Source organism: Amphimedon queenslandica, unplaced genomic scaffold (assembly GCF_000090795.2).
Source record: "Amphimedon queenslandica unplaced genomic scaffold, v1.1 AMPQUscaffold_13490, whole genome shotgun sequence".
NCBI lineage: Eukaryota > Metazoa > Porifera > Demospongiae > Haplosclerida > Niphatidae > Amphimedon > Amphimedon queenslandica.
In genome coordinates, this window is record NW_003546274.1 from 7,465 (window position 1) to 28,819 (window position 21,355).

General features: G+C 34.7%; 6 protein-coding genes across 6 annotated transcripts; 3 read left to right on the forward strand and 3 right to left on the reverse strand.

Moving 5' to 3' along the window:
- Positions 1–4,177: 4,177 nt before the first annotated feature.
- LOC100635853 (uncharacterized) lies at positions 4,178–6,783 on the reverse strand. The gene is made up of 7 exons (XM_003384474.3): positions 6,681–6,783; positions 5,991–6,141; positions 5,735–5,894; positions 4,818–4,950; positions 4,716–4,771; positions 4,603–4,668; positions 4,178–4,556 (listed from the first exon to the last, which is right to left on the reverse strand). The coding sequence occupies exons 1-7, from the start codon at positions 6,682–6,684 to the stop codon at positions 4,431–4,433; spliced, it is 696 nt and encodes a 231-aa protein (XP_003384522.1). The 5' UTR covers positions 6,685–6,783; the 3' UTR covers positions 4,178–4,430.
- Positions 6,784–6,797: 14 nt separating this feature from the next.
- Positions 6,798–7,961, reverse strand: LOC100632739 (uncharacterized). The gene is made up of 6 exons (XM_003384449.2): positions 7,745–7,961; positions 7,583–7,687; positions 7,401–7,470; positions 7,217–7,349; positions 7,011–7,122; positions 6,798–6,957 (listed from the first exon to the last, which is right to left on the reverse strand). The coding sequence occupies exons 1-6, from the start codon at positions 7,892–7,894 to the stop codon at positions 6,853–6,855; spliced, it is 675 nt and encodes a 224-aa protein (XP_003384497.1). The 5' UTR covers positions 7,895–7,961; the 3' UTR covers positions 6,798–6,852.
- Positions 7,962–8,027: 66 nt separating this feature from the next.
- On the forward strand, positions 8,028–9,247 carry LOC100635980 (L-xylulose reductase-like). Its single transcript, XM_003384475.3, has 8 exons — positions 8,028–8,113; positions 8,162–8,259; positions 8,306–8,460; positions 8,508–8,550; positions 8,601–8,700; positions 8,782–8,846; positions 8,894–9,011; positions 9,095–9,247. Exons 1-8 carry the CDS (start codon positions 8,047–8,049, stop codon positions 9,196–9,198), a joined length of 750 nt encoding a protein of 249 aa, XP_003384523.1. The 5' UTR covers positions 8,028–8,046; the 3' UTR covers positions 9,199–9,247.
- Positions 9,248–9,305: 58 nt separating this feature from the next.
- LOC100636108 (26S proteasome non-ATPase regulatory subunit 12-like) lies at positions 9,306–12,357 on the reverse strand. The gene is made up of 11 exons (XM_019993658.1): positions 12,185–12,357; positions 12,067–12,126; positions 11,829–11,957; positions 11,665–11,772; positions 11,506–11,610; positions 11,224–11,379; positions 11,024–11,158; positions 10,834–10,946; positions 10,585–10,762; positions 9,731–9,808; positions 9,306–9,678 (listed from the first exon to the last, which is right to left on the reverse strand). The coding sequence occupies exons 1-11, from the start codon at positions 12,269–12,271 to the stop codon at positions 9,466–9,468; spliced, it is 1,362 nt and encodes a 453-aa protein (XP_019849217.1). The 5' UTR covers positions 12,272–12,357; the 3' UTR covers positions 9,306–9,465.
- Positions 12,358–12,391: 34 nt separating this feature from the next.
- On the forward strand, positions 12,392–16,548 carry LOC100636235 (filament-like plant protein 1). The gene is made up of 17 exons (XM_019993657.1): positions 12,392–12,517; positions 12,609–12,662; positions 12,794–12,862; positions 13,170–13,262; positions 13,320–13,424; positions 13,854–14,029; positions 14,190–14,259; positions 14,322–14,480; positions 14,554–14,643; positions 14,709–14,780; positions 15,194–15,565; positions 15,633–15,784; positions 15,832–15,895; positions 15,948–16,012; positions 16,078–16,157; positions 16,223–16,294; positions 16,357–16,548. Exons 1-17 carry the CDS (start codon positions 12,494–12,496, stop codon positions 16,422–16,424), a joined length of 1,785 nt encoding a protein of 594 aa, XP_019849216.1. The 5' UTR covers positions 12,392–12,493; the 3' UTR covers positions 16,425–16,548.
- Positions 16,549–16,563: 15 nt separating this feature from the next.
- Positions 16,564–21,289, forward strand: LOC109580463 (alpha-xylosidase-like). The gene is made up of 12 exons (XM_019993656.1): positions 16,564–16,714; positions 16,762–16,840; positions 18,186–18,385; positions 18,687–18,795; positions 18,852–19,045; positions 19,477–19,607; positions 19,731–19,914; positions 19,968–20,085; positions 20,170–20,256; positions 20,354–20,495; positions 20,547–20,697; positions 20,895–21,289. The coding sequence occupies exons 1-12, from the start codon at positions 16,590–16,592 to the stop codon at positions 21,190–21,192; spliced, it is 1,818 nt and encodes a 605-aa protein (XP_019849215.1). The 5' UTR covers positions 16,564–16,589; the 3' UTR covers positions 21,193–21,289.
- Positions 21,290–21,355: the final 66 nt, after the last annotated feature.

Consider the following 21,355-nt stretch of genomic DNA (forward strand, 5'->3'; position numbering starts at 1 on the left):
GTTGGTATATGCCACCATAGTCTTCTTCTGGTTCCCAGTAATCAGGCTCTTCGATAAAAAACTCTTGTTTACTTTTTAAAAGTAAGTCTTTTTTATCCTGTACAAATTCGATATTAGTGTGTTTATGCATGCAGACTACCTCATGCAAATGTTCCTCTTCAATTGTAGCACTATTTACATGTAGTTGTTCTCTTTCATGAAACTATAAAAGCACAATTATAATAAATTATATTATATTTGGTAAATTCACTGTATATACTAACTCACAGCATTGGGCTCATTCCTATTTAGTGTACTATAAGCACTTTCAATCGTATCCTGCATTAAAACATTGTTCAAAACATTAGTACTATTGTATTCAAATATTTGAACTCATTTGCATTCCATGTTTACAATGCAATTAATTGTGGTCACTCACTGTGGGATACACAGCTGTAGTGGCTAATCCAGCTTCATAAACTCCTTCATTAGGTTGTTTGTATGCCTCTACAACAACATCTGGATCCTCATTTGGTATTGGAGGTAAAGGAATTTGAGGATAAGGAACTGGCATTGTTGGCTCATACACACCTGTATATTAAAAGTTAACATTGCATATGTGAATATTATAAAATATGATTTTCATACCATCTGGATTGTCATATAAAGGATTAGAAGTACCAAAATTTATAGAGGTTCTGAAGATACTTAAACTGTCATTATTTGGAAAACTCCTACTATTTGTTTTTCCCTTCTTTTTTTTTTTTATGCAATAGACAGTTATAGTAATTAACAATGCAGCAGTAAGCACTCCAGCTAATATCAATAGGACAGTTAGTGGTAGAATAGTGATTAGAACCTTGTTGTTTGGTAGGGAGTGAGAGGGGGAGGGAGGGACGGAGGGAGGACGTGCACTAGTTGTGGGCATATTACTTATTTCCACAGTGACTAATGGGAAATCGTTACCGCTATCTTTAAGTTCTCCTGTACTAATTGTTTGTGGAGGAGAGTTGAGAGTTCCAATGCTGCGTAAGTTTTCTGGGCCATTATACTTTTGGTCATAAAGAAATCTAGATCTATTACCTTGATAAATGCCAAATATGTCTCCTTCCTGGAACTGCAGTGGAGTCTGAGGAATAAACTCATAGAGATTAGTACCAATCATTGTATTAGCATTAACTAAACTAAATCCTATTTTAGTGTAATTATTGCCTATTTTGCGCCATACTTGTAATTCGATGTGTTCTGGAGGTTCCTGATTGATGCGCTTGCCTCCAAAAACCCATTTTAAAACTGATCCATTGCATTTGAAATTAACCTCTGGAAAAAGGAATTGCCTTTCGACAGGAATCCTTTGTGATATTTGTGCTTCAAGTGCTTTCTCTTTAATAAATGAAGTATTGATTGAATTGGTACTATTAACACAGTATCCATCTAATGATAGTAAAATAATTCAATGATACAGTGAGTGTGTGTCTTACCTGTTACTGGATATACTAATATCAACTGGTCGTCAACAGAATCATTAAAATTAACAGTTGAAGAAGACCCAATGGATATGTTTTGGCTGCTGATGAATCTGATGCCCTCAGTACTAGTAAAATAGATTCTAACAACACTGTTTGCCAATTCCGGTTGTGATACAGCTAACAGGTCTCCGCTCATTACTGGTATAGGAGGATTGAGTGGATATTCATACCCTCCAGTATCAGTACTGACATTAGAGGTAGAGTAATAAACAGATCTCTCGCTACCAGTCACTAGAGAATATTTCTTTGATGCACTGCCATTAGGTCTAAAGACTCGAACACCAGGAAATAGTTTACGGTCCCTACCGCTTCTCCTTATATTAATGCCCAATATAAGACTGGTTATATTAGAAGATGAACAATTGAACTGATACTCTTGAAGGACTCTTAGTGTATTATTACCAGCATACATGTAGGTTTCAGTTGGATCTATTCCTATTCTTTCTGCTGTGTAGTTTAGTAATGAAAGCTCCATAAACCTTTCTGTGCATTCATCTGAACTATAGCTAACTGAATTTATTTTGTAATGGCAAAAGTATTAACAACAGCTTACTTTTTAGCAAAAAGAAAAGAAGCAATGATCCATACCACATCATAAGCATCATTTTAGATCCTTTGAAACTATGGAAACACTTTCATGTGGCAAAGCTTTTATGATAACAAATTTAACAAATTGTAGATTTAGTTAGATGGAATGCTTGTCACAATTTGTTGGATTAGCATGAGTAGAGTCCACAGATGTTAAAAATGACAAATAATCATTCCATATCACTCATGTTTCCTAACTGTTTGCAATAGAGATATATGTAGATCTATTATAAGTATTATAATTTTTGCAACATATAATTATGATAATAACCTACTAAATTAATTTCTTTGTCTCGTCAGCAAAGTTAATTTCCTAATAAAATGAGAATTGGGATGACGATAAAATGATAATTACAATCACTTATTTATAATTACTGTCTCACAGTTTTTATCATTTTTGTCTTCCTCCAAATCAATAATCATAATATCAGTGTTCATTTCATACTGAAAAGTGGACAGTTCCTCTTCTCTAGTATTAAAATTTGAAAATTCAATTCTCTCACTGAGTGATTGAGGCATTTCAATGTTGAGAATGCAAACAGGAAGAGCAATGATTTCAGTACAATCATCAGCCTTGTTGAGGAGGATGCTTGGCATTAATTTCTTCCATTGTCTTTTGAATGTTTGCCTCACCTTTTTATTAAGAGGACCATGTCTTCATCCACATCAAAGGCACTGGCAAAAAAGTTGCATAGTGGATGCCCACCATCAACTGTGGTTATCAATGGTTAACTGTGGTTATTGTTCACAGTGCTTGCATGATTAGATGTAATCACCACAATATCACTTTCATTCATCTGATCCAGTATTTAACCTCTCACTGGGAAGAACAGCAAAGGGGATTATCCTCTGGTTGCAATGACACATCCAATGGAATGCATCCTTGAGCCAGGAGAGGTTCTGTTTGTTCCAGCAGGCTCACCACATCAAGTAAAAATTATGATAATATTTTTTTCAAGAATTGGGCCCTCAACTTTTTCCTTATGTTATCTAGATGCTATGTATAAGTTCAAGCTGGTTTTAATAAAATAAAAATTGCTTGAGTTATGATGATTTTAAAATGAGCCAAGTTTTAGGCTATTATAGATCTAGCCCATGGTTTTTCCAAAAAATGGCTTCAAAATCACCTCAAATTTTTATTACATTTTCTGATACACATTGATGTCCTTATGCTGTGTAGCAAGTTTGAGCTGTTTCCAACAATTTTTTTTCAAGTTATGGCCATTTTTTAAAATTGGCCAATTTTTGAAAAAAGCAAAGGCTATATAGCCCATGTTTTTTTCCAAAAAATGGCTCAATAATCACCCCAAATTTTTATTACATTTTCTGATACATATTGATGTCCCTATGCTGTGTAGCAAGTTTGAGCTGTTTTCGACAAATATTTTTTGAGTTATGGCCATTTTAAAAAATCAGCTAATTGAAAAAAGCAAGGCTAGATCTATCTATATGACCCATGAGTTTTTTTTCAAAAAATGGTTAAAAATTTATCTTAAATTTTTATTACATTTTCTGATACATATTGATGTCCTTATGCTGTGTAGAACTGATTCCAATAAGTACTTTTTGTGTTATGGGCATTTTCAAAAATGAGCCAATTAAAAAAAGAATGGCTGTAGCATATGGTTCTTTCCAAAAATTGGCCCTTAATTTTAGTTAAATTTTCTGACACTGTGCTATGTAAAAAATTTGGGCTTGTTCTAATTACAATTTTTGCATTATTTGGACATGTGACAAATCTATTTCTATTACAGGTCGATAATCTGGAAGCATCTTTAGCCATTTCTGCTAACTTTGTCAATCATTCAAACATTAGTTTAGTGAGAGATGAATTGTTGATGGCTTCACTAACTGATGATAGATCAAAGGAACTCCTCTCTTCTCTGAATGCCTTGGAACTCAATATTGACAGTAATACCAGTATTGAAGAAAGAAAGGATTTGAAGTGGAAAGAGTTTAAGATGAACTAAATTCTATAGGTAAAAAACACAATACAACGATTGCTATACAGACAATACATATACTTTTGAGTACTGGGGTTTTTATATTTATTGAAAAAAATAGACAAAAATAATCACACATAGTGGATCATTCGTAATGAGGAACAAATTTAAAAGTGTTTAAAACACAAAAGAATTACATTAGCAAATACAATTCATGGCATGTTTGATTAGTAATAATAATAATAAACAATAACAATAATAATATTGAGTCATTAGAAAAAAATCAGTTTTTTGGGGGAAATAGAAAAGAAAAGAGTAATAACAATAGTCCAGTCAGCTGTTAAAAGTCAGTCAGTACATTCATGCTAATATTATATATTATTAATCATCATCAGTGAACATTCTTCATTGCATATTCACTGCTATTGGGGACATTACGCGGTTGGTATGATCTTCTATACTCCATATTCTCTCTAGCGTTGACATAGTTGGCACTCTGTATCATAAGTGTCAACACCTTAAAAAAAACAACCATTAAATACTACGTATAATATTAGACTTACCATTGCAAAGATGATGATGAGAGTAAATATTAGTGTAACAACAAAAGCTACTCCAGCATCATTACCCTATACCATAGGGTAATACGTAATTCATTAATTATTCCTATTATTACCTTGTCACAGAGCTCTGCCAAATCAGAACCACATACTTGATTAATAAATGTATAGTCTATGAAGTACAATAATTACTATACTTGTATAAGTTCATTACTTACTGGTACTAGGCAGGCATTCAATGGATTCTTCGTTGCAAGCTAGCCTCAGCTGGACTGATACAGTCAACAACGCACTGAGAGCAACCGTGAGCAACAACCAGAAACAAAGACACATCAAATTAAGACCTACAGACTAAAGGAGGGGAAGAGGATCGAGAGAGAATTAGTAGTAGGAATTAAAGTGAGAGCTGTGAGAAAGAGCAATTTGGTGTATAAATAGTAACCATTGGATTATTTTGTGTACTAAACAAACAAACAATGGCAAAAATGTGCAATCATTATGGCAGCTGTAACCATCCAGCGGACTGGGAATACATCACATATTTGTGTAATATTATAACTAATTGATAATACAAACAATAAGATGTATGTATAATAATAACTATACATCTCCTATAGAGAGAGAGATCTGTGTGTATGCCTGCATGGGTGTGTTCACATGTGTGTGTATACAAATATCTAAACATGTAACAGTCTAATCAGCTTTGTAAGTGCATGCACATTTCTATGACCAACAAATCCTTTAATTGGTTTATATGTCGTTAGTCTATATTAGCACTGTTGTCTCTAAGTGTATTATTAATATGACAAGTTTGTTTGTACATAGCTTCCTTTAAAAGTATTAATAAGTACATTATCATTTCGTCTATTAGGTATTCTGTACTGTAATAAATTTATAATTATACATAATTGCAAGCATATACATAACATTGAATTAATAGAGATTCTATGTGCTATACTAGCAATCCAAGCAACTATTAAACATTTGCTATTTGAGCTGTCTCCCAATGGAAATACATTTTGATTGTGGTTTGATGAGTTTATTATGCAGGGCAAATACTAGTGTTTAGAAAATGCACAAATATTGAAAGCAAAAAACAAATGAAAATAACAAAAAGCTAAAGCTACATACTTACACAGAAACTGCAGACAGGCCCAATGAATTTCTTGACAATACTAGCAAAGAGCTCATCCCTTATGTAACCAGTTACACAGTAGGACATTATGGTAGAGAAGAGTATTGGGAAGATTGTTAATATGATGATTCCACCAATGACAGGAGCAAAAATAACCACACTATAAGAATAAGAGATAATATAATTTTAAGCTATCATAATAAAACCCTCTATCCACAAACTTTCCCTCTCATTTCAACCATAACAAGTTATTTACTTCTGTGAGAGGACAGAAGTGGTGCTAATGGTGACAATACCGTATACTGCTGACACTACAAAGCCAATAGCTCCAATACTCATCATAATGAGAGCAAAGAGTGCATAGAATGGCGTGCTATAACAGCATCTCTTACAACAGTCGTCACAAGCTATAGAATGTATAAAAGACATTTTAAATGAAGAGGTGGATTATAAGGAGAAAATAACTGTGGTTGGTTGTTTTTACCGTTTTCATAAACATTTATTGATGTCAAAATTAATCAAGACAAACTCTGGCTTAATAAATTATACCACCCTCACATTAAAGGGAAAAAAGGCTTTAAAAACATTATCAGACATTAGTATTCACATAAGAAATATGATATAACCTCAAGGCAAAACAATTAGCATGTAAGACGAAAACATCACAAAATAACAATTTATAGCACTTCACACTCACTTAGAATCACTTTTCACTTTTAAAAAGCAATAATATTATAAACAAGCCATTTGATACTTAATCTCCTCATTCTTTAATAAAACCAGAGCCTATTCTAAAGGTTAAACATTGCAAATAAGCCAGGATACGATAGCTATGCTCATAAGTAAACATTAGTGTCATAATTTCTACGGGAGACGATGATTCAAAACCCTTTTTGTTTGAAGCCCCACGCGTTGATGTTAAAGAGCTACATAGAGATTAACTTACACATGATCTTCCTCTCCTAACAGGCTGCGCGTAGACTGTCAACAAGAACTGTTATCCAGCAAAGGAGATAAGACGATATCTTTTTTCTTTTTGTTAACCAGATATGGAAAAGCGGAGTGGGAGTGACTAAAGTTATTAAAACATGGTTTTATTATTTTAAAAAATAATAGGACTATTGCTCTTGTTTCTTCAATCTTAAATTCAAATGATTTTGAAGTCTCTGAGTATTTATTTTGCACTCAACAAGTAGCTCTGCTGATTCTGATAATGGAGAAACCTGAAAAAAAAAACAAACAACAAATCTCTTTTCAATTTCTTTTTGGCACTGACTGCATCAGGGTTATCCTTGAGTTTGAATTGTTTGATGGCATTTAATTTCTTAATGTTCTCCGGCAGTTTGTTCACAATGTTGACGAGCAGTGACAATGATGTGACAACATCACTACAAATATCAGATAAATGACAAACACAAAACAATTATATAAAAGGAAAGAGACAAAAATAAGAGATTTTACAAAGGTAGTTGATTTTCTTACTCATGATGACATGCTTCAACTTTCAGTGATGAATCTGCACTGACTTTCTGCAATTGTGTCACTAATTTTGATGTTTTTTGAACAACAGCTGAAAAATAGTCGGTCAGAACGTCCAATTGTTTCTGTTTAGAATCTAATTAAATATACTATTAAAAGTTTAAAATGTGTCATCGCTACTATGTACCTAAAGAGTCAATGTGTAGCAAATCTGAGGATTCTTTATCGAGGAGCAGCTGGGTTAGCTTGTAATCTGTCTAAACAAAAGAAAAGTCAGTAAAAGACTGCTAATTATTAATTACAGCAACACATCAAGTGTTGACATCATATTTAGTTATAATTTAATTATCACATAAAAATTGTATCAACCTGATCAATGCTTTCCCTTAACTGTGTGATCTCTTTCAATAGCAATATCAACTGAAGAGATGGAGATTTAAGAGGTAAAGGGATATCCTCTTCTTTTAGTACTCCCTAATATAATGCAACAAGATTAATGTACTGTTTATATGTATATATAATATTTCTTACTTGTGGTGATGAGGCAAAAGTTGATTGAAAAGGTGAAGAAAGCGTACTAGCCAGCCCATGCTGCCTTGCTATCATTAGACTGTATTCTATAGTACCTCCTAAATCTATTTCATCGTCACCAAATGCAGCAACAGTCTCTTCCAAGTTCATAATTTTTAAAATCTTTAAAAATCTCCCTCCATTTTTTGGTTAAAAATTCTGGGTGTGGTCAAAACGAAACCGGAAGTGAAATGAAACCGGAAGTGGTTATTTCCGGTTACAGACTTTTTTTAAGGGTGTGGCTGGCTGCACAAGTAATAATTATGGCGGCTCAAAGTTTTGGATATAATTTTAAAGGAAAGAAAGCTCTAGTGACAGGAGCAGGGAAAGGCAAGACAGGAAGAACATTTATCACCTAATAAACTCAATTATTGACAGGCATAGGAAGAGCTACAGCAAAAGCATTGGTGGAGTGTGGAGCTGATGTTGTAGCTTTGAGCAGAACAGAATCTGATCTAAAGACACTAAAAACTGAGGTATATCCTCCACGTCTATACTTGTATTTTTAATTGTAATACACAGTGTCCTGGGATTACTACTGTCTGTGTTGATGTGGCTGATTTACAAGCAACAAGGGAAAAGCTATGGTCAATCACTCCTATTGATCTACTGGTCAACAATGCAGGAGTGACATCTTTGCAAAGCTTTCTTGAAGTCACTCCAGAAGAATATGAAAAGTATTCAATAATAAGATGCCATTTATAAAACTTTTTCTATGTCTTAGAGTAATGAATGTAAATCACAAAGCAGTGCTATTCTTGTCACAGGTACAGTACCATCCTTCTTATTAATTGTAACTTATTTCTTTCTCCACCAGTATGTTGCTAAATGGATGATTGACAGAGGTAAAGGTGGTGCCATTGTTAATGTATCCAGTATGGCATCAAAGGTTGCATTGAAGGACCACACCTCTTACTGTAAGTATATAAATGCAGCAAACAATAATGTAATCTGTATTGAATGAATAGATTTTTATGATGTACAATAATGTCTTACAGGCTCATCTAAAGCAGCCCTTGATATGCTTACTAAAGTGATGGGGGTTGAATTAGGACCACACAATGTGAGAGTTGATAACAACCCTCTTCATTTAGTGCATTATTTGTGTAGATTAGAGTGAATGCTGTTAATCCTACTGTTGTGTACACCGAGATGGGTAGGAAGGCTTGGTCTAATCCTCAGAAAGCAACACCAGTTTTACAAAGAATACCAACTGGAAGATTTGCAGGTAAGAGATGCATGATACACTAATGAAGATTATTAGACCTACAGTTTATAAATGCCTTTTAAAAATTCCTTTTTCATTGACAGAAGAGGAAGATGTGGTAAAGGCTATACTGTTCTTACTGAGTGACTCCAGTTCAATGATCAATTGTGAGACATTGCTCATAGATGGAGGATTTTGTGCCAACTAGATATAATTTCTCTTTATAATGCTAAAGTTTAGTAATGCAAAAAAATTAATATGCAGAAATATCAAGCACACATTTTTCGGGCATAAGTACAAGAACATGCAATTCTGTTTATCTTTCTTGAGTCATTACCAAAATAATTAATAACATATTAATTAAATACAGCATTCCTATTAATAATAACATTATTATTATTATTATGAGTGACAGGTGAAGAGAGAGAGAGAAAGAAGCAAAGAGAAAGAGATAAATAAACACAAAAAACTAGTTTCATTTGACCAATCTATGGACCATTTCTTCTTTATTAATAAGATGAGTCGTTTTACTGACCAATGTCATCAGGTTAGACAGGTTTGTCGACCATTCGTTCAGTATCTCGCTGGGGTCCTGGGTCTGTGAAAAACTAACAACACCAGCCGGCCGGTCGATACGTGCGTATATAGTCTTCTTGGTTACCAGGTCTGAAATGTATACTTCAGACTCCTGAGAGTAAAAGCGAGTGAAGTGTATGCAAATATTGATTTGTACTCCTCACCTGTTCATTGAGTAATAGTAACTGAGATAGTCTTGATAGGGAGATTCGGGTATAATATTTAGCTAGTACACACAGATTCTATAAAGGAAAGGAAACTTAGTCGGAATCAGCTCAAACTTTCTACATAGTACTGTACAAAATGATTCATTGGTGAGGAATCAATATTGGCGGTTGGTGGTTCTATGAAGAAATTGCCAATATAAAATCCGCCATTATTGGCCAATTTTTAAAAATGGTCATAACTTTAAAAATTGAAGTCAGAATCAGCTCAAACTTTCTATACAGCATAAGGACATCAATATGTATCAGAAAATTTAATAAAAATTGGGGTTGATTTCAGAGCCATTTTTTGGAAAAAACCATGGGCTATAGCCTTGGGTATTTTTCAAAAATTGGCTCATTTTTAAAAATGCTCATAACTCGAAAAATATTTGTGAGAAACAGCTCAAACTTTCTACATAGCATAAGGACATCAATATGTATCAGAAAATTTAATAAAAATTGGGGATGATTTTGGAGCCATTTTTTGGAAAAAACCATGGGCTATAGTACAGGGATTTTTTCAAAAATTGGCCAATTTGTTTCAATCCGAGCATGCTCAATGGCACGTGGCACAAAATTGCCAATATAAAATCCGCAAATTGCTTTACATAGGCAAATTTGCCAAAAATTACTTCCACCAATAATCATCTTGTACGGTATAAGGATATTGATGTGTATCAGAAAATGTAATAAAAATTATGGGTGATTTCAGAGCCATTTTTTGGAAAAACCACGGGCTATATTTAGCATGCTTTGTGGGAAACACTGCCTCTATGTGTGTGTATCTCTCTCCTATTGACTGTATATCTTACATGTTCAATAAGTTTCTTTTCAAAGTCTTTCCAGTGCATATCACCTTCTTCAGTACCAACAGCAAAGACACCAGTTGCTGGCTCTTCAGGTAAGCCTTCTCTTAGCACAGCAGTATATGAGGCTTGAAACATACTCCAATTGAGGAGCTCTTGCCTACGAAAGCACTCCATTAAAGTTCTAAAAAGAGAGGACAAGTATAAATATAGGCAAGAAAAATGTACATGTACATATATATATATTCAATTTACTTATATAGTGGTATCATAGACAATTTCTTCTCTTCATAAATTCGATGAAGTAGGTCGGATTGTTCATTATTATGAGGTGCAAGTAATACATAGAGGACTGAATTCTTTAATGCCTGCATATAATATTATAGTATAAAATATGTTTATGTCATTTAATTATATTGCACTAGCTAACTGAAGGTTCACCCACCTCTTTCCAGGCTTGTTCCTCAGCTTGGACTTTAGGCGTATCAAATATAGAACGATAATGACGACAAATGTCAAGATAGCTTTTGCTATGCTGACACATTTGGATCATTAGATGATAATACCGGAGCTTTAAATCCTAAAAAGAAAGAGAGAGACCAATTATTTGCATGCATATGCTATAGAATTTCATTAGTATCTTACCTGTATAGTCTCGGTATCGCCAAGGAAAAACTTAGTGCTAACTTTTTTACTAATAATCTGAGCCCTGATGTAATCCTTCTTTGCTAGACAGAGCCTCATCTGTTCTATGACAAACAAGACCTTCTCTTCTCGTTCCATTGAGCCGTAGGTCTCAACCTTGCAGAGAGAAATGATATCATAAATTGGATAATTAATGATGTTATAACTAGAGTGACCACAAGCTGAGGTATGATTTTATTCTATCATGGTTTCATTTTATTCTTAATTTTCATTTTCATTTACTTGTAGCTCTTGAAGAATGTCGGCTGCTTTAGAAATGTCGCCGTCAGATTCCGTCATCTTTGCTAATTCCATGGTTAGTCTTGCTCTTGGTACTTCCACATATATCTGAGAAGAAGAGCAAAAAGATAAAAATTTAAATATTTCAATCATCTCTTTTACTTTTCCTTCTGTTACTGTTCGAAGTGTCGAAATGAGCTTCAGTTTTGTATCTTTGTCCGGAGTTTGATCAACAAGTTTGCAGGCCTCTTCGACCATAGCCGCCACAGCCTTTGCAAAACATAAATCACTTTCATTTTCATTATTATAAAAATCAGAATACATACAGTCTTGAGCTGTGCCCTTCTTTTTGACAGCAGGACTATATGCTCATTGAGTGAGTCCCAGTCTCTTAGGTCAAAGCACAGCTGGACTATAGTCTTTAGAACACGCCCAGTTGAGAGAGCATCACCCGACTACATACATAAAATAAATGTAACATTATGACTGCAACAACCCACGCATTTAATTAATTATTACATAATTATGACCACGCCCCTATCAACCACATAATTCAAGTCTCACCATTCTTGTTTTCTTTTCCACTGAGAGAAGTTTCTCGAATGCTTTCTTAACTTCTCCAGCCTAAAAAAAGTAGAGAGTATTTTTAAAAATAATAACAAGATCATTTCCATGAAACTACCTTGGCCAATTCCTGACACTCTGGCAAGACTTCGTCGACTGTGGCCGAGTAATCGACCTCCATCTTGACTAGTCTGCCCTCACTCATGGCCAACAAATAATAAAGAGTAGAATCGGAGAAGAAATTGGAGGGAACAGGCCAGGAGTTAAAAGTCTACCACGTGACAAGGGCTAGGGATCACGTGATCCTCGCAGCTGAATTGAGCTCATCTCAGACATCTCTAGAGCTAAGACGTGCTAAAGTCGAGGCTAAATCTCATTCCCTAGTCCCCCAGCCGGCCCTAGGCTATCAGAGAGAAACCCGTAGGCTATGACTGACCGGCAGCAGCCCCAGGTATAATTTTCAGTGTACATTTAAAGAGATTGGTCCTATTTCGAGCCTCTCCCTAGCCCTTTACTCTGTTAAATGTTTTTTTTTATTACAGGCTTACTTTAGCACAAAGGAAGGCTGGTTGTCTAAAACGGGACCAAACAATAAGGTAGATATCAAGTCCTTACATGAGAAAATACACGTACATTGTACATGTACACACGCTTACATGTACATGTATGTCACACCCTCTCACTCGACCCATTATTAAATTTTATTTATTTTTATTATATTTTGTAGGGTTGGCGTGATCGTTACTTTGTACTCTCAAACGGAAAACTTGTTTATTTTAAATCGGAAAAAGACAAGGTGCTGTTATTATTGAATCCACATGACATGTTCTAATGTAATTGCATAAACATCTTTGTTATTTATTCCATTTATAGCATTATTCATCTTTTAATTGTTATTAAATACAGCCCTTTGTGTATGTTTACAGCTTCGTTTGTTTATACTTAATTGTTTTTTTCCTTTAAACAACCTACTTGGGTTGCATCATTAGCTATCATTAGCTAATGGCTAAGTGGGAGAAAAGAGAGAAGAGATGTACACATTATTTTTGCTAATAATAATGATGATGATGATAATATTAATTCTCTCTATTTCTCTTCTTTAGGACGATGCTCCTCAAGGCTCCATTGATCTTAAGGAAGTGCACCAGATTGCTATAGCAGGCGCAGCAAAGAAAGGCTTTGGTTTTGATTTAACGGTTAGTTGTTGTCCCTAGCACTCACTTAAACATTCATGTGCTGTTTCTTTGGAACAGGTTTCTTCTGGGAGGGTTTATAATTTTGCTGCAAAGAGTGAAATTGAAAGAGTTGATTGGATGTCTGCGTTACAATCAACAGTCAAGACAGCACACAGCATTCATGTAAGTATCATTCAAAATAAAAAAAAAATTATTATTATTATTATTATTATTTAAACTTCAAGTAATAATTAATCTAGCAGGGAAGGTTAAAATTATTAATAGATATTATTTGCCCTGCCCTTTTTATGGGGGGGTGTGACAATAGGTCTTATCTATCTGGATCCACCCACATACATGTACATATATGTACATGTGTGTGGAGTGCATTCAGTTTTAATTTCTTATAATCATGCAATTAAAGTACACTTGGTCCATTAGTACAGTTAGTGTGCTTTCCTATGTTATCTATGTAAATTTGAAAATGAAACCATTTCCTTGTCACATGAGATACACATGATATATATGCATGTATATAGAAAGAGATCGAGATAGTGGAGAGAGATCGAGAGACAGAGAGAAGTTTGTTCCAGTTCCTTTCTTCTTTCACAGGGTCCTCCTTCTCCAATGATAAGTAGTTCAGGGTCAGTCAGTGGTGGTGGAAGGAAGGGTAGTGTTACTAGTGGTGGGGGTCTCTTTGGTAGAAAGAGAGTCTCCACAGCAACTTCTACCACTTCAAACAGAAGAGGCAGTGACAGCTCTGTTGATGACTCACCTTTACAAAGCAGGTAATTCTGAGAATAATGATTTAGATTTACTATTTAGCTCATTTTCATTTTCATCTACTCTTATGATCTGTTGCATGATGTCTCCTCTCCTTTTTGCCCCTTCTATGTTTCTCTGTCTCTCTGTCTCTGTCTCTGTCTCTCTCCTCTCTCTCTTTTACAGTATAAGTCCTGTTTCTCAGCCTTCAGCTGGTAAGAAGACTGATGTTGTTAGCTCATTACTTGAAGCTGAAGTAATTGCTGAACATTAGCTATGAGTGATTCTTGAGTTTATCCCTCTTCTTCTTGCTCTAAGGTTGATGCCCTGAGGGGTAAGGTAACTCAGTTGGAGGATGAGTTAGAAACAGCTGCTGGTCAAAGGAAACTCTTGCAGTACAAACTTGAGGAGACCAAAGAAGAAAATGAAGACATTTTACAACAATTAAATGATGAAATACTAATGTTAAAAGAAAAGGTATTACACACATACCAGAGTCAGTAGTTTATGATGTGTACATGGAATATATTATACTCTTATGTGCTTACAGATATTGGCACTGGATGATTCTAAAGTAAAATTGGAACAAGTTAATGACAGTCTATCAACGCAAGTCCAGTACAAAGAGGATCTAAATACAGTAAGAGATAATAATAATAATAATTATTATTATTATTATTATTATTGATTTATCCTGTCATATAGAGTTTACAAGAGTCTGTTGCTGAATTAGAGGAAGACTTAAAGCACTGGCAAGAAGAAGGAACAGCAGCTAAAGTATTTTTTTATACTAAATATTCCAATTTTAATGCATTTAAAAAAAATTAACTCATAAAACTTCAAACTGTACAAGGGCAATTGCTAATTTTTCACATGTTCATTTACCATATTGTAGGAAATTTTGGAAGGAGTTAAATTTGGTGAATTTGGCGTTTAGATATCCTTTTGCCAAATAAAAATTGCCATTTTGAACCATTATACGCATGCTCAATGGCACATGGCTACAAATTTGCCAAATTAATATCCGCCAATCACCAAAATTCAGCAATTCACCAAATTTTAGTCCCTCCAAAATTTCCCACTATAAAGTATTTGACTCTGGCATGCATCTGTGAAATTAGATAATGTTGTTAGTGTTTATTTTTGTTCTATTAAATTTCATCTAGTTTTTTTTACTTTTTTATTTATAGAAAGAATTGGAAGAGATAGAGGAGGAGCAAGTGAAGATCATGGAGCGGCTGACGGAAGAGAGACAGTTACGGATAAACAACGAAACTCAAGTCAAGGAACTGACCGTCAAACTGGAAGAGACCGAGAAAGAGAGAGATCGCTTGAAGGCTGTCATTAACTTAACTAGTCAGAAGAAGGAACGATCCCCAGTAGACGAGTTGGAGCTGAAAGAAGAAAAACTTCAGCTTCAAGTTCAGATAGAGAACCTAAAGTTGTCGAACAGCAAAGAAGTTAAGGAATTGGAGGAAAAGTTTTCGCTGGAGAGAAGCGATTTGATTGGACGGTTAGAAGAGACGAAGAAAGAGTTGGAACAACAGACTAGTGACTCTAAAGTTAGGATTCACTAATTCATTTCATTAATAATTAATTAATTAATTCTCTTTGTTTTGCTTATTTTAGCTTTTGAGGAAGGAGTTAGAAGAGACTCGGTCTAAGCTACAGGAACTGAGTGATAATCTTAAAACGACTGATGAAAGACGTAAACAGTTGCAGGCAGAAAAAGAGAAAGCTGTGTCCGACATGATCGCAATGAGAAAATCCATGAAGGAAAAGTGAATAAAACAATAATTATAAATTATTTTTATTATTATTTTGTAAGGCTTTCGACCAACAGTGAAGATACTAAACAGAAAGATGATGGATCACCTACAATGTCTGCCAAGGTAGACTTTACATTATGACTTCAACTTCAACTCTTCTTTCTCATCTCCATAGCTTGCCGATGCAGAAGGCAGAGCTGAAATGGCCACTAGATTATTGCAGGAGATCCAGACAGAACGGTATGTATTTATAATATTGTGCAAATATTATTGTAATTGTTTTTTGTCGTTCATTGCACACTCAGTGACTCATTGAAAGTTCAGTTGAATCACAGAAGATCGCTCTCACCCTCTCCATCACGCCGACCAATTGAATCACCTGATGGTAAAAACACCAATAACCTCTTTTATACATGTGTACTTTATAATTATTATTCATGTAATTATTAGGTGCTAATACTTTGACTCCTCCCCCTCCATTTCTTCTTAAGTCTCAGCCTTCGATAGGCATCAGCAGACCAGGTTAATCAGTCACAGAGATAATGTAAAAGTTAATTTTTCTTTTCTTTTATTTTTGTCTGTAGATGTTGCCCCTCCAAAGCCCAAACGTCCTCCAAAAGAGCTCATTCAGCAGCTGATTTCATCATCGTGATTGTGCAATAATTAGTCTTTTTTAAAAATTAGTGTCTATTATAATTTATTTCTAGACTTTTTAATAATTGTTTTTAAAACAATTTTTGTATGTTTTTAACAACAAAATTTATACTTTCACTTTATTTTTATGTAAAAGGTGTGGCTGAACTCTGTCCCCTCAGTTATGATGTCTCTGTTTGTTGTTCTCTTTCTTGTCCCTTTAGTGTATTCCCAAGAACTAAAGGACTTTATAGTAGCACCTGCTTCACTAGCTGAAGCGCCATACCCTGAATGGGCCCACCACCACTGGTAAGAGGTTCCTAAGCGACTTGGCTTGTATGTATAGATCTATGTAGGGTGTGGTTGTCAAATGATAGAGCTAATCAGTCCTCTATGATTGAATATGCTATGGAATATCTCAAACATGACATAAAAGTAAGCGAGTGGATATTCCTACACTTAGCGAGCCGATCATCAAAAAAATAGTGCAGAAATATTGACACAATAACCTGTATTGGTATTTTGTCAAATTTCATCAAACAGGGCAAGGGACTCAACACAACATAAGAACACATAATGTAACTCAAAACCTGATAAGAATTCTAGCCAGTGTAGAATTTTTATTAGATTTTTATATGCGTGTTTTTATGTTGTGTAGAAAGTGTGAGCTGATTCTGATTAAGATTGAATTTTCCATGAATTTTTAAAGTTACTCAAAAATTGAGCCAAAGTCTCTGCACTATAGTACAGGGTCATTGGCCAAATTTTGCCATAAGTAGCTTGGAAAGAATTTTCAACTTTTATAATTTTTTCTGATACATATACATGCTCTTATGTTGTGTAGCAAGTTTGAGCTAATTTCGATCAAAATTAAATTTTTTATGAATTTTTAAAGTTACTCAAAAATCAAGCTAAAGTCCCTGTACTATAGTACAGGGTCATTGGCCAAATTTTGGCAAAAATGGCTAGGAAAGAATTCTCAACTTTTATAATTTATTCTGATACACATACATGCTCTTATGTTGTGTAGCAAGTTTGAGATCAAAATTAATTTTTTTATGAATTTTTAAACTTACTCAAAAATTGAACCAAAGTCCCTGTACTATAGTACAGGGTCACTGGCCAAATTTTGGCAAAAATGGCTAGGAAAGAATTTTCAACTTTTATAATTTTTTCTGATACATATACATGCTATTATGTTGTGTAGCAAGTTTGAGCTAATTCCGATCAAAATTAATTTTTTAATGAATTTTTAAACTTACTCAAAAATTGAACCAAAGTCCCTGTACTATAGTACAGGGTCACTGGCCAAATTTTGGCAAAAATGGCTAGGAAAGAATTTTCAACTTTTATAATTTTTTTCTGATACATATACATGCTATTATGTTGTGTAGCAAGTTTGAGCTGAATCCAATCAAAATTGAATTTTTTGTGAATTTTTAAAGTTATTAAAATTCTGGCCAAAGTTATAGTGCAGGGTCTTTTGGCCAAATTTTGCTAAAAATGACTATTAAAAAATTTTCCATTTTATAAATTTTTTTTTCTGATGCGTTTTAATGTTCTTAAATTTTCAAGCGTTGTGTAGCAATTCATATCAAAAGATTTAAATTTTTAAAGTTCCTCCTAAACCTGTGTGCTATAAAGCTTGTCAGCTCATGAAGCATGCTTTTTAGCTCACTTAGCATTTTAGCATGCTTTGTGGAAAAGCCAGGTCTAGCATCGCTGCTACCACTCTAGAAATTTCTAAACTTGCTGCTACCTGTTTATCTCCTTTCTCCAGGTAGGCGCGGTTGACCTTGACTCTGGCTGGTCCACTGGTTATAATAATTTCATATTTGATCCCAATAAATATCCTGATCCTGATGACATGATCCAGACCTTTCATTCCTTAAACATCAGTGTCATACTCTGGGCCACTTCAATGATAGACACTGACTCCTCTAATTATCAAGATGCACATGATAATGGATACTTGCTAAGGTACCTGGGTTTTCGCTGGGTTATACAAAGCCCTCCTTAAAAGCGCTAAAATAGGCACAGTGCTCTTCTTGGAACTGTTAATTTTCAACGTAAAGAGCGCAACAAGCGTAACAAGCCTTTGTATTGTTCGCCTATGCAAAAAGCCATCTTTTCACAATCCTGGGGAGAACCCTGTACAGTATCATATTCATACAAGTGAAGGTGAAGTAGGTTGATATTATACTATTAGTGGATTTATTACATATCTCTAGCTTCTCTTTGTAATTATGCATAAGTTCTTCTCTGTGTATGCATGTAATAGGAATGGAGTTGATGAAGAGGCCATTCTGTCATGGTGGCATGGCAAGGGAGGATTACTAGATTATACTAATCCTAAAGCTGTTGAGTGGTGGCACGATCAGTTACAAAATGTAAGCAATCTTGTCGAGTTTCTTTTTATGATTTTCTCCCTCTCTCTCTCTTAAAGGTATTTGTGTATGGTATTGATGGATGGAAATGTGACGGGACTGATCCGTATGTTCTTGAGATTATTGGCTCTCATGGTAAAGGTGGCTATGTGAGCAGGAAGGATTACTCTAATGCTTACTATTCGGATTTCTTTGATTACACGCGAAAGGTACTTGGGAAGGATACCCTCATCATGTCTCGGCCTGTTGATGCGTAAGTTTGAGAAACAATTGCACTTGTGGACTATTCAAAGTCACCTTTATACTAGAAATGGATAGAATTATATAGGCATAATAATTTGGATGTTGAACTTGGGCCTACATGATTTTCTGAATATTATTCAAACAATTATTACTAGAAACAATGCAAAACATTAAAGGGCTCAGTCTTGTAGATTATTACCAGCGAAAAAGCAGAATCTCAACCTTATGTTGCTGCTAGAAAACTCCTGACTTGTTTGTAACTTTAAGCCTTGCTACACTGATTTTGAAATAGCCATGAGATATAAAAAGGCTGGCCAGTTTTAATAGTGCAGTCAGTGACAAAGGTGACATTTGTTTGACTTTCACAATATGTACTTTTCAAGCAGTTGGAGAAGTCTTTGGATGTTGTTACTATTATTATAATCTTCTTGTTCCTTTTAGTTTAGGAAATGTATTGTACTTGGACTATAGCCCACAGCGTGTTGTTCTGTCAGGATGGGTTGGTGATCAAGACCCTACCTTTAAAGGGCTAGAGAATGCCCTTAAGAGATACCTTCAGTCAGCTTGGGCAGGTACAATAAATATAAATAGATATATTTGGGATTGTCCCTGCAATGATATAGATGTAGCTTTTGCTGTAAACTGTACCTTTGTATGTACATGTATTTCACATGAATCTTTCATGATAATTTCAGGTTATCCTAATTTTGGTTCTGATATTGGAGGTTATCGGAGTGGTGATGGGACTCTTGGTCGTACTAAAGAACTTTTCATTCGTTGGGCTCAGTTAGGGTCTTTCTCTCCACTGATGGAGAATGGAGGGAACAAGGAGCATCGCCCATGGACTTTTGATAATGAAACCTTGAACATTTATAGAAAGTATAAGAATGAAGGTGTCATTTCCGGTATATAATATTAAATAATACGTGTAGGTTTGTTGATATTCATTATCAGTTAGTGCCATATTTGCTTTCTGTTGGTACTAAAGCAATTGAGACTAATGTTAGTTCTATCACACCACTGGCACCTCACCAAAACTTCATTAATAAGGTCAGCATTATAATCTTGTATAATCATTCCTGCATATCTCTATCTCTCCCCCCCCCCCTCTCTCTCTCTCTCCTTTTCATACAGGCTGAAGATGAATTTTTTCCTTCTACTTACAATTACATGTTAGGTGGTGTCATTTTGGTTTGTCCGATAATTAGCCAGCCTCCAAAAGTATGCCTTTTCAATTGATGATCTTTCACATTTTTGTTCACTCAATCATTCAATCACTTAATTCTTCATTATCATGCTTTGCATATCTCATTAAAAGGTCACCGTTCATTTCCCAAAGCCTGGCAACGGCTCATCTGAATGGGCTTATTGGTTTGATGAGAGCAAGCTTTATTCTGCTGGTGATAAAGTCACAATTACTGATACCTCCCTTGACGAATATACAGTATTCGTTGCAGCAAGTATACAAATCAGTAACTATCATGTTGACATTTTAGACTTTCTTTATTTAGATAAAGTGTTACCACTCGGAGTGAATGGAGGAAGAAAGAGAAAGAAAGGATGGGATCTGAAGTGGTACTTGTTCTTGTCGGGTGATAGGAGGATGGGAGATTCATTTCAGATGAGGCAATCGCATGGATCTGGCATGATAGCATCTTACAGGTAGGCACCAATGATGTTGTTAATTAACTTGTTATGTGTGCCAGCATATATAGAAAAAGAGCTATGTCAAATATTATTGTCCTATATGAAAGCTTGAGCTAATTATGGCTGTTTTTGAGCTGTGAGAATCTACATATTTTTGTTCATGAGAGCCTTATACCACACGATATTCCTGATAATTATTATAAATTTTTTAGGTGGATAAATTCATCTTGTATTGAATTCAACATAACAGCACACAAGTCTTTTCGTTCATACGTTCAAATAAAATCAAGAGACTTCAAATTCTTAAATGTATTGGAGCTGCAAATAGGAACAAGAGCAGGAGGTCAAAGTTATAACTTTATTCCAAACACTACGGGTCCTAAAACTAGTGCCAGTGCTGCAGCAATTCAAAATAAAGGAGAGGTGTCTACAGTTAGCTTTTTCCCTGAAAAAAATAAACAAAAGTTGGGTCACTCTATTTTAGTTGTCCTGCAAAAAGTTCGAGAATAATTACCTAAATTTTTGACTTCTAATTAAATTAAAGTTACTAATTTTTGTAATTTTTTAAATTTTTAATGTTTAATAGGTGTGGTAGCAATCACGTGAACTTGCCACTAAAATTTTGATAGGGCAAGCCACAAAATTTTGTTCATCCATTATTCATTGATCCTGA

Bases quoted from the DNA above. Each gene is read 5' to 3' on its own strand.
- LOC100635853 (XM_003384474.3), bottom strand. The intron at 4,669-4,715 runs GTAATAATAGGA...CCTATGGTATAG, and splicing joins TGGCAGAGCTCTGTGACAAG to GGTAATGATGCTGGAGTAGC. The intron at 4,557-4,602 runs GTAAGTCTAATA...GTTTTTTTTAAG, and splicing joins TCATCATCATCTTTGCAATG to GTGTTGACACTTATGATACA.
- LOC100632739 (XM_003384449.2), bottom strand. From the start codon at position 7,894: ATGAACTTGGAAGAGACTGTTGCTGCATTTGGTGACGATGAAATAGAT. The intron at 7,471-7,582 runs GTTGATACAATT...TCTTTTGTTTAG, and splicing joins TAAGGGAAAGCATTGATCAG to ACAGATTACAAGCTAACCCA. The intron at 6,958-7,010 runs GTCAGTGCCAAA...TTTTTTTTTCAG, and splicing joins TCAAGGATAACCCTGATGCA to GTTTCTCCATTATCAGAATC.
- LOC100635980 (XM_003384475.3), top strand. From the start codon at position 8,047: ATGGCGGCTCAAAGTTTTGGATATAATTTTAAAGGAAAGAAAGCTCTA. The intron at 8,461-8,507 runs GTATTCAATAAT...TCTATGTCTTAG, and splicing joins ACTCCAGAAGAATATGAAAA to AGTAATGAATGTAAATCACA. The intron at 8,551-8,600 runs GTACAGTACCAT...TTTCTCCACCAG, and splicing joins CAGTGCTATTCTTGTCACAG to TATGTTGCTAAATGGATGAT.
- LOC100636108 (XM_019993658.1), bottom strand. From the start codon at position 12,271: ATGAGTGAGGGCAGACTAGTCAAGATGGAGGTCGATTACTCGGCCACA. The intron at 11,958-12,066 runs GTGAGACTTGAA...TTATGTATGTAG, and splicing joins TGGAAAAGAAAACAAGAATG to TCGGGTGATGCTCTCTCAAC. The intron at 9,809-10,584 runs GTAAGATATACA...TTTCCTTTATAG, and splicing joins AAAAGAAACTTATTGAACAT to AATCTGTGTGTACTAGCTAA.
- LOC100636235 (XM_019993657.1), top strand. From the start codon at position 12,494: ATGACTGACCGGCAGCAGCCCCAG. The intron at 14,481-14,553 runs GTATTACACACA...ATGTGCTTACAG, and splicing joins TACTAATGTTAAAAGAAAAG to ATATTGGCACTGGATGATTC. The intron at 14,781-15,193 runs GTATTTTTTTAT...TTTTATTTATAG, and splicing joins AAGAAGGAACAGCAGCTAAA to AAAGAATTGGAAGAGATAGA.
- LOC109580463 (XM_019993656.1), top strand. From the start codon at position 16,590: ATGATGTCTCTGTTTGTTGTTCTCTTTCTTGTCCCTTTAGTGTATTCC. The intron at 19,915-19,967 runs GTATAAGAATGA...TAATACGTGTAG, and splicing joins ACCTTGAACATTTATAGAAA to GTTTGTTGATATTCATTATC. The intron at 20,698-20,894 runs GTAGGCACCAAT...TAAATTTTTTAG, and splicing joins GGCATGATAGCATCTTACAG to GTGGATAAATTCATCTTGTA.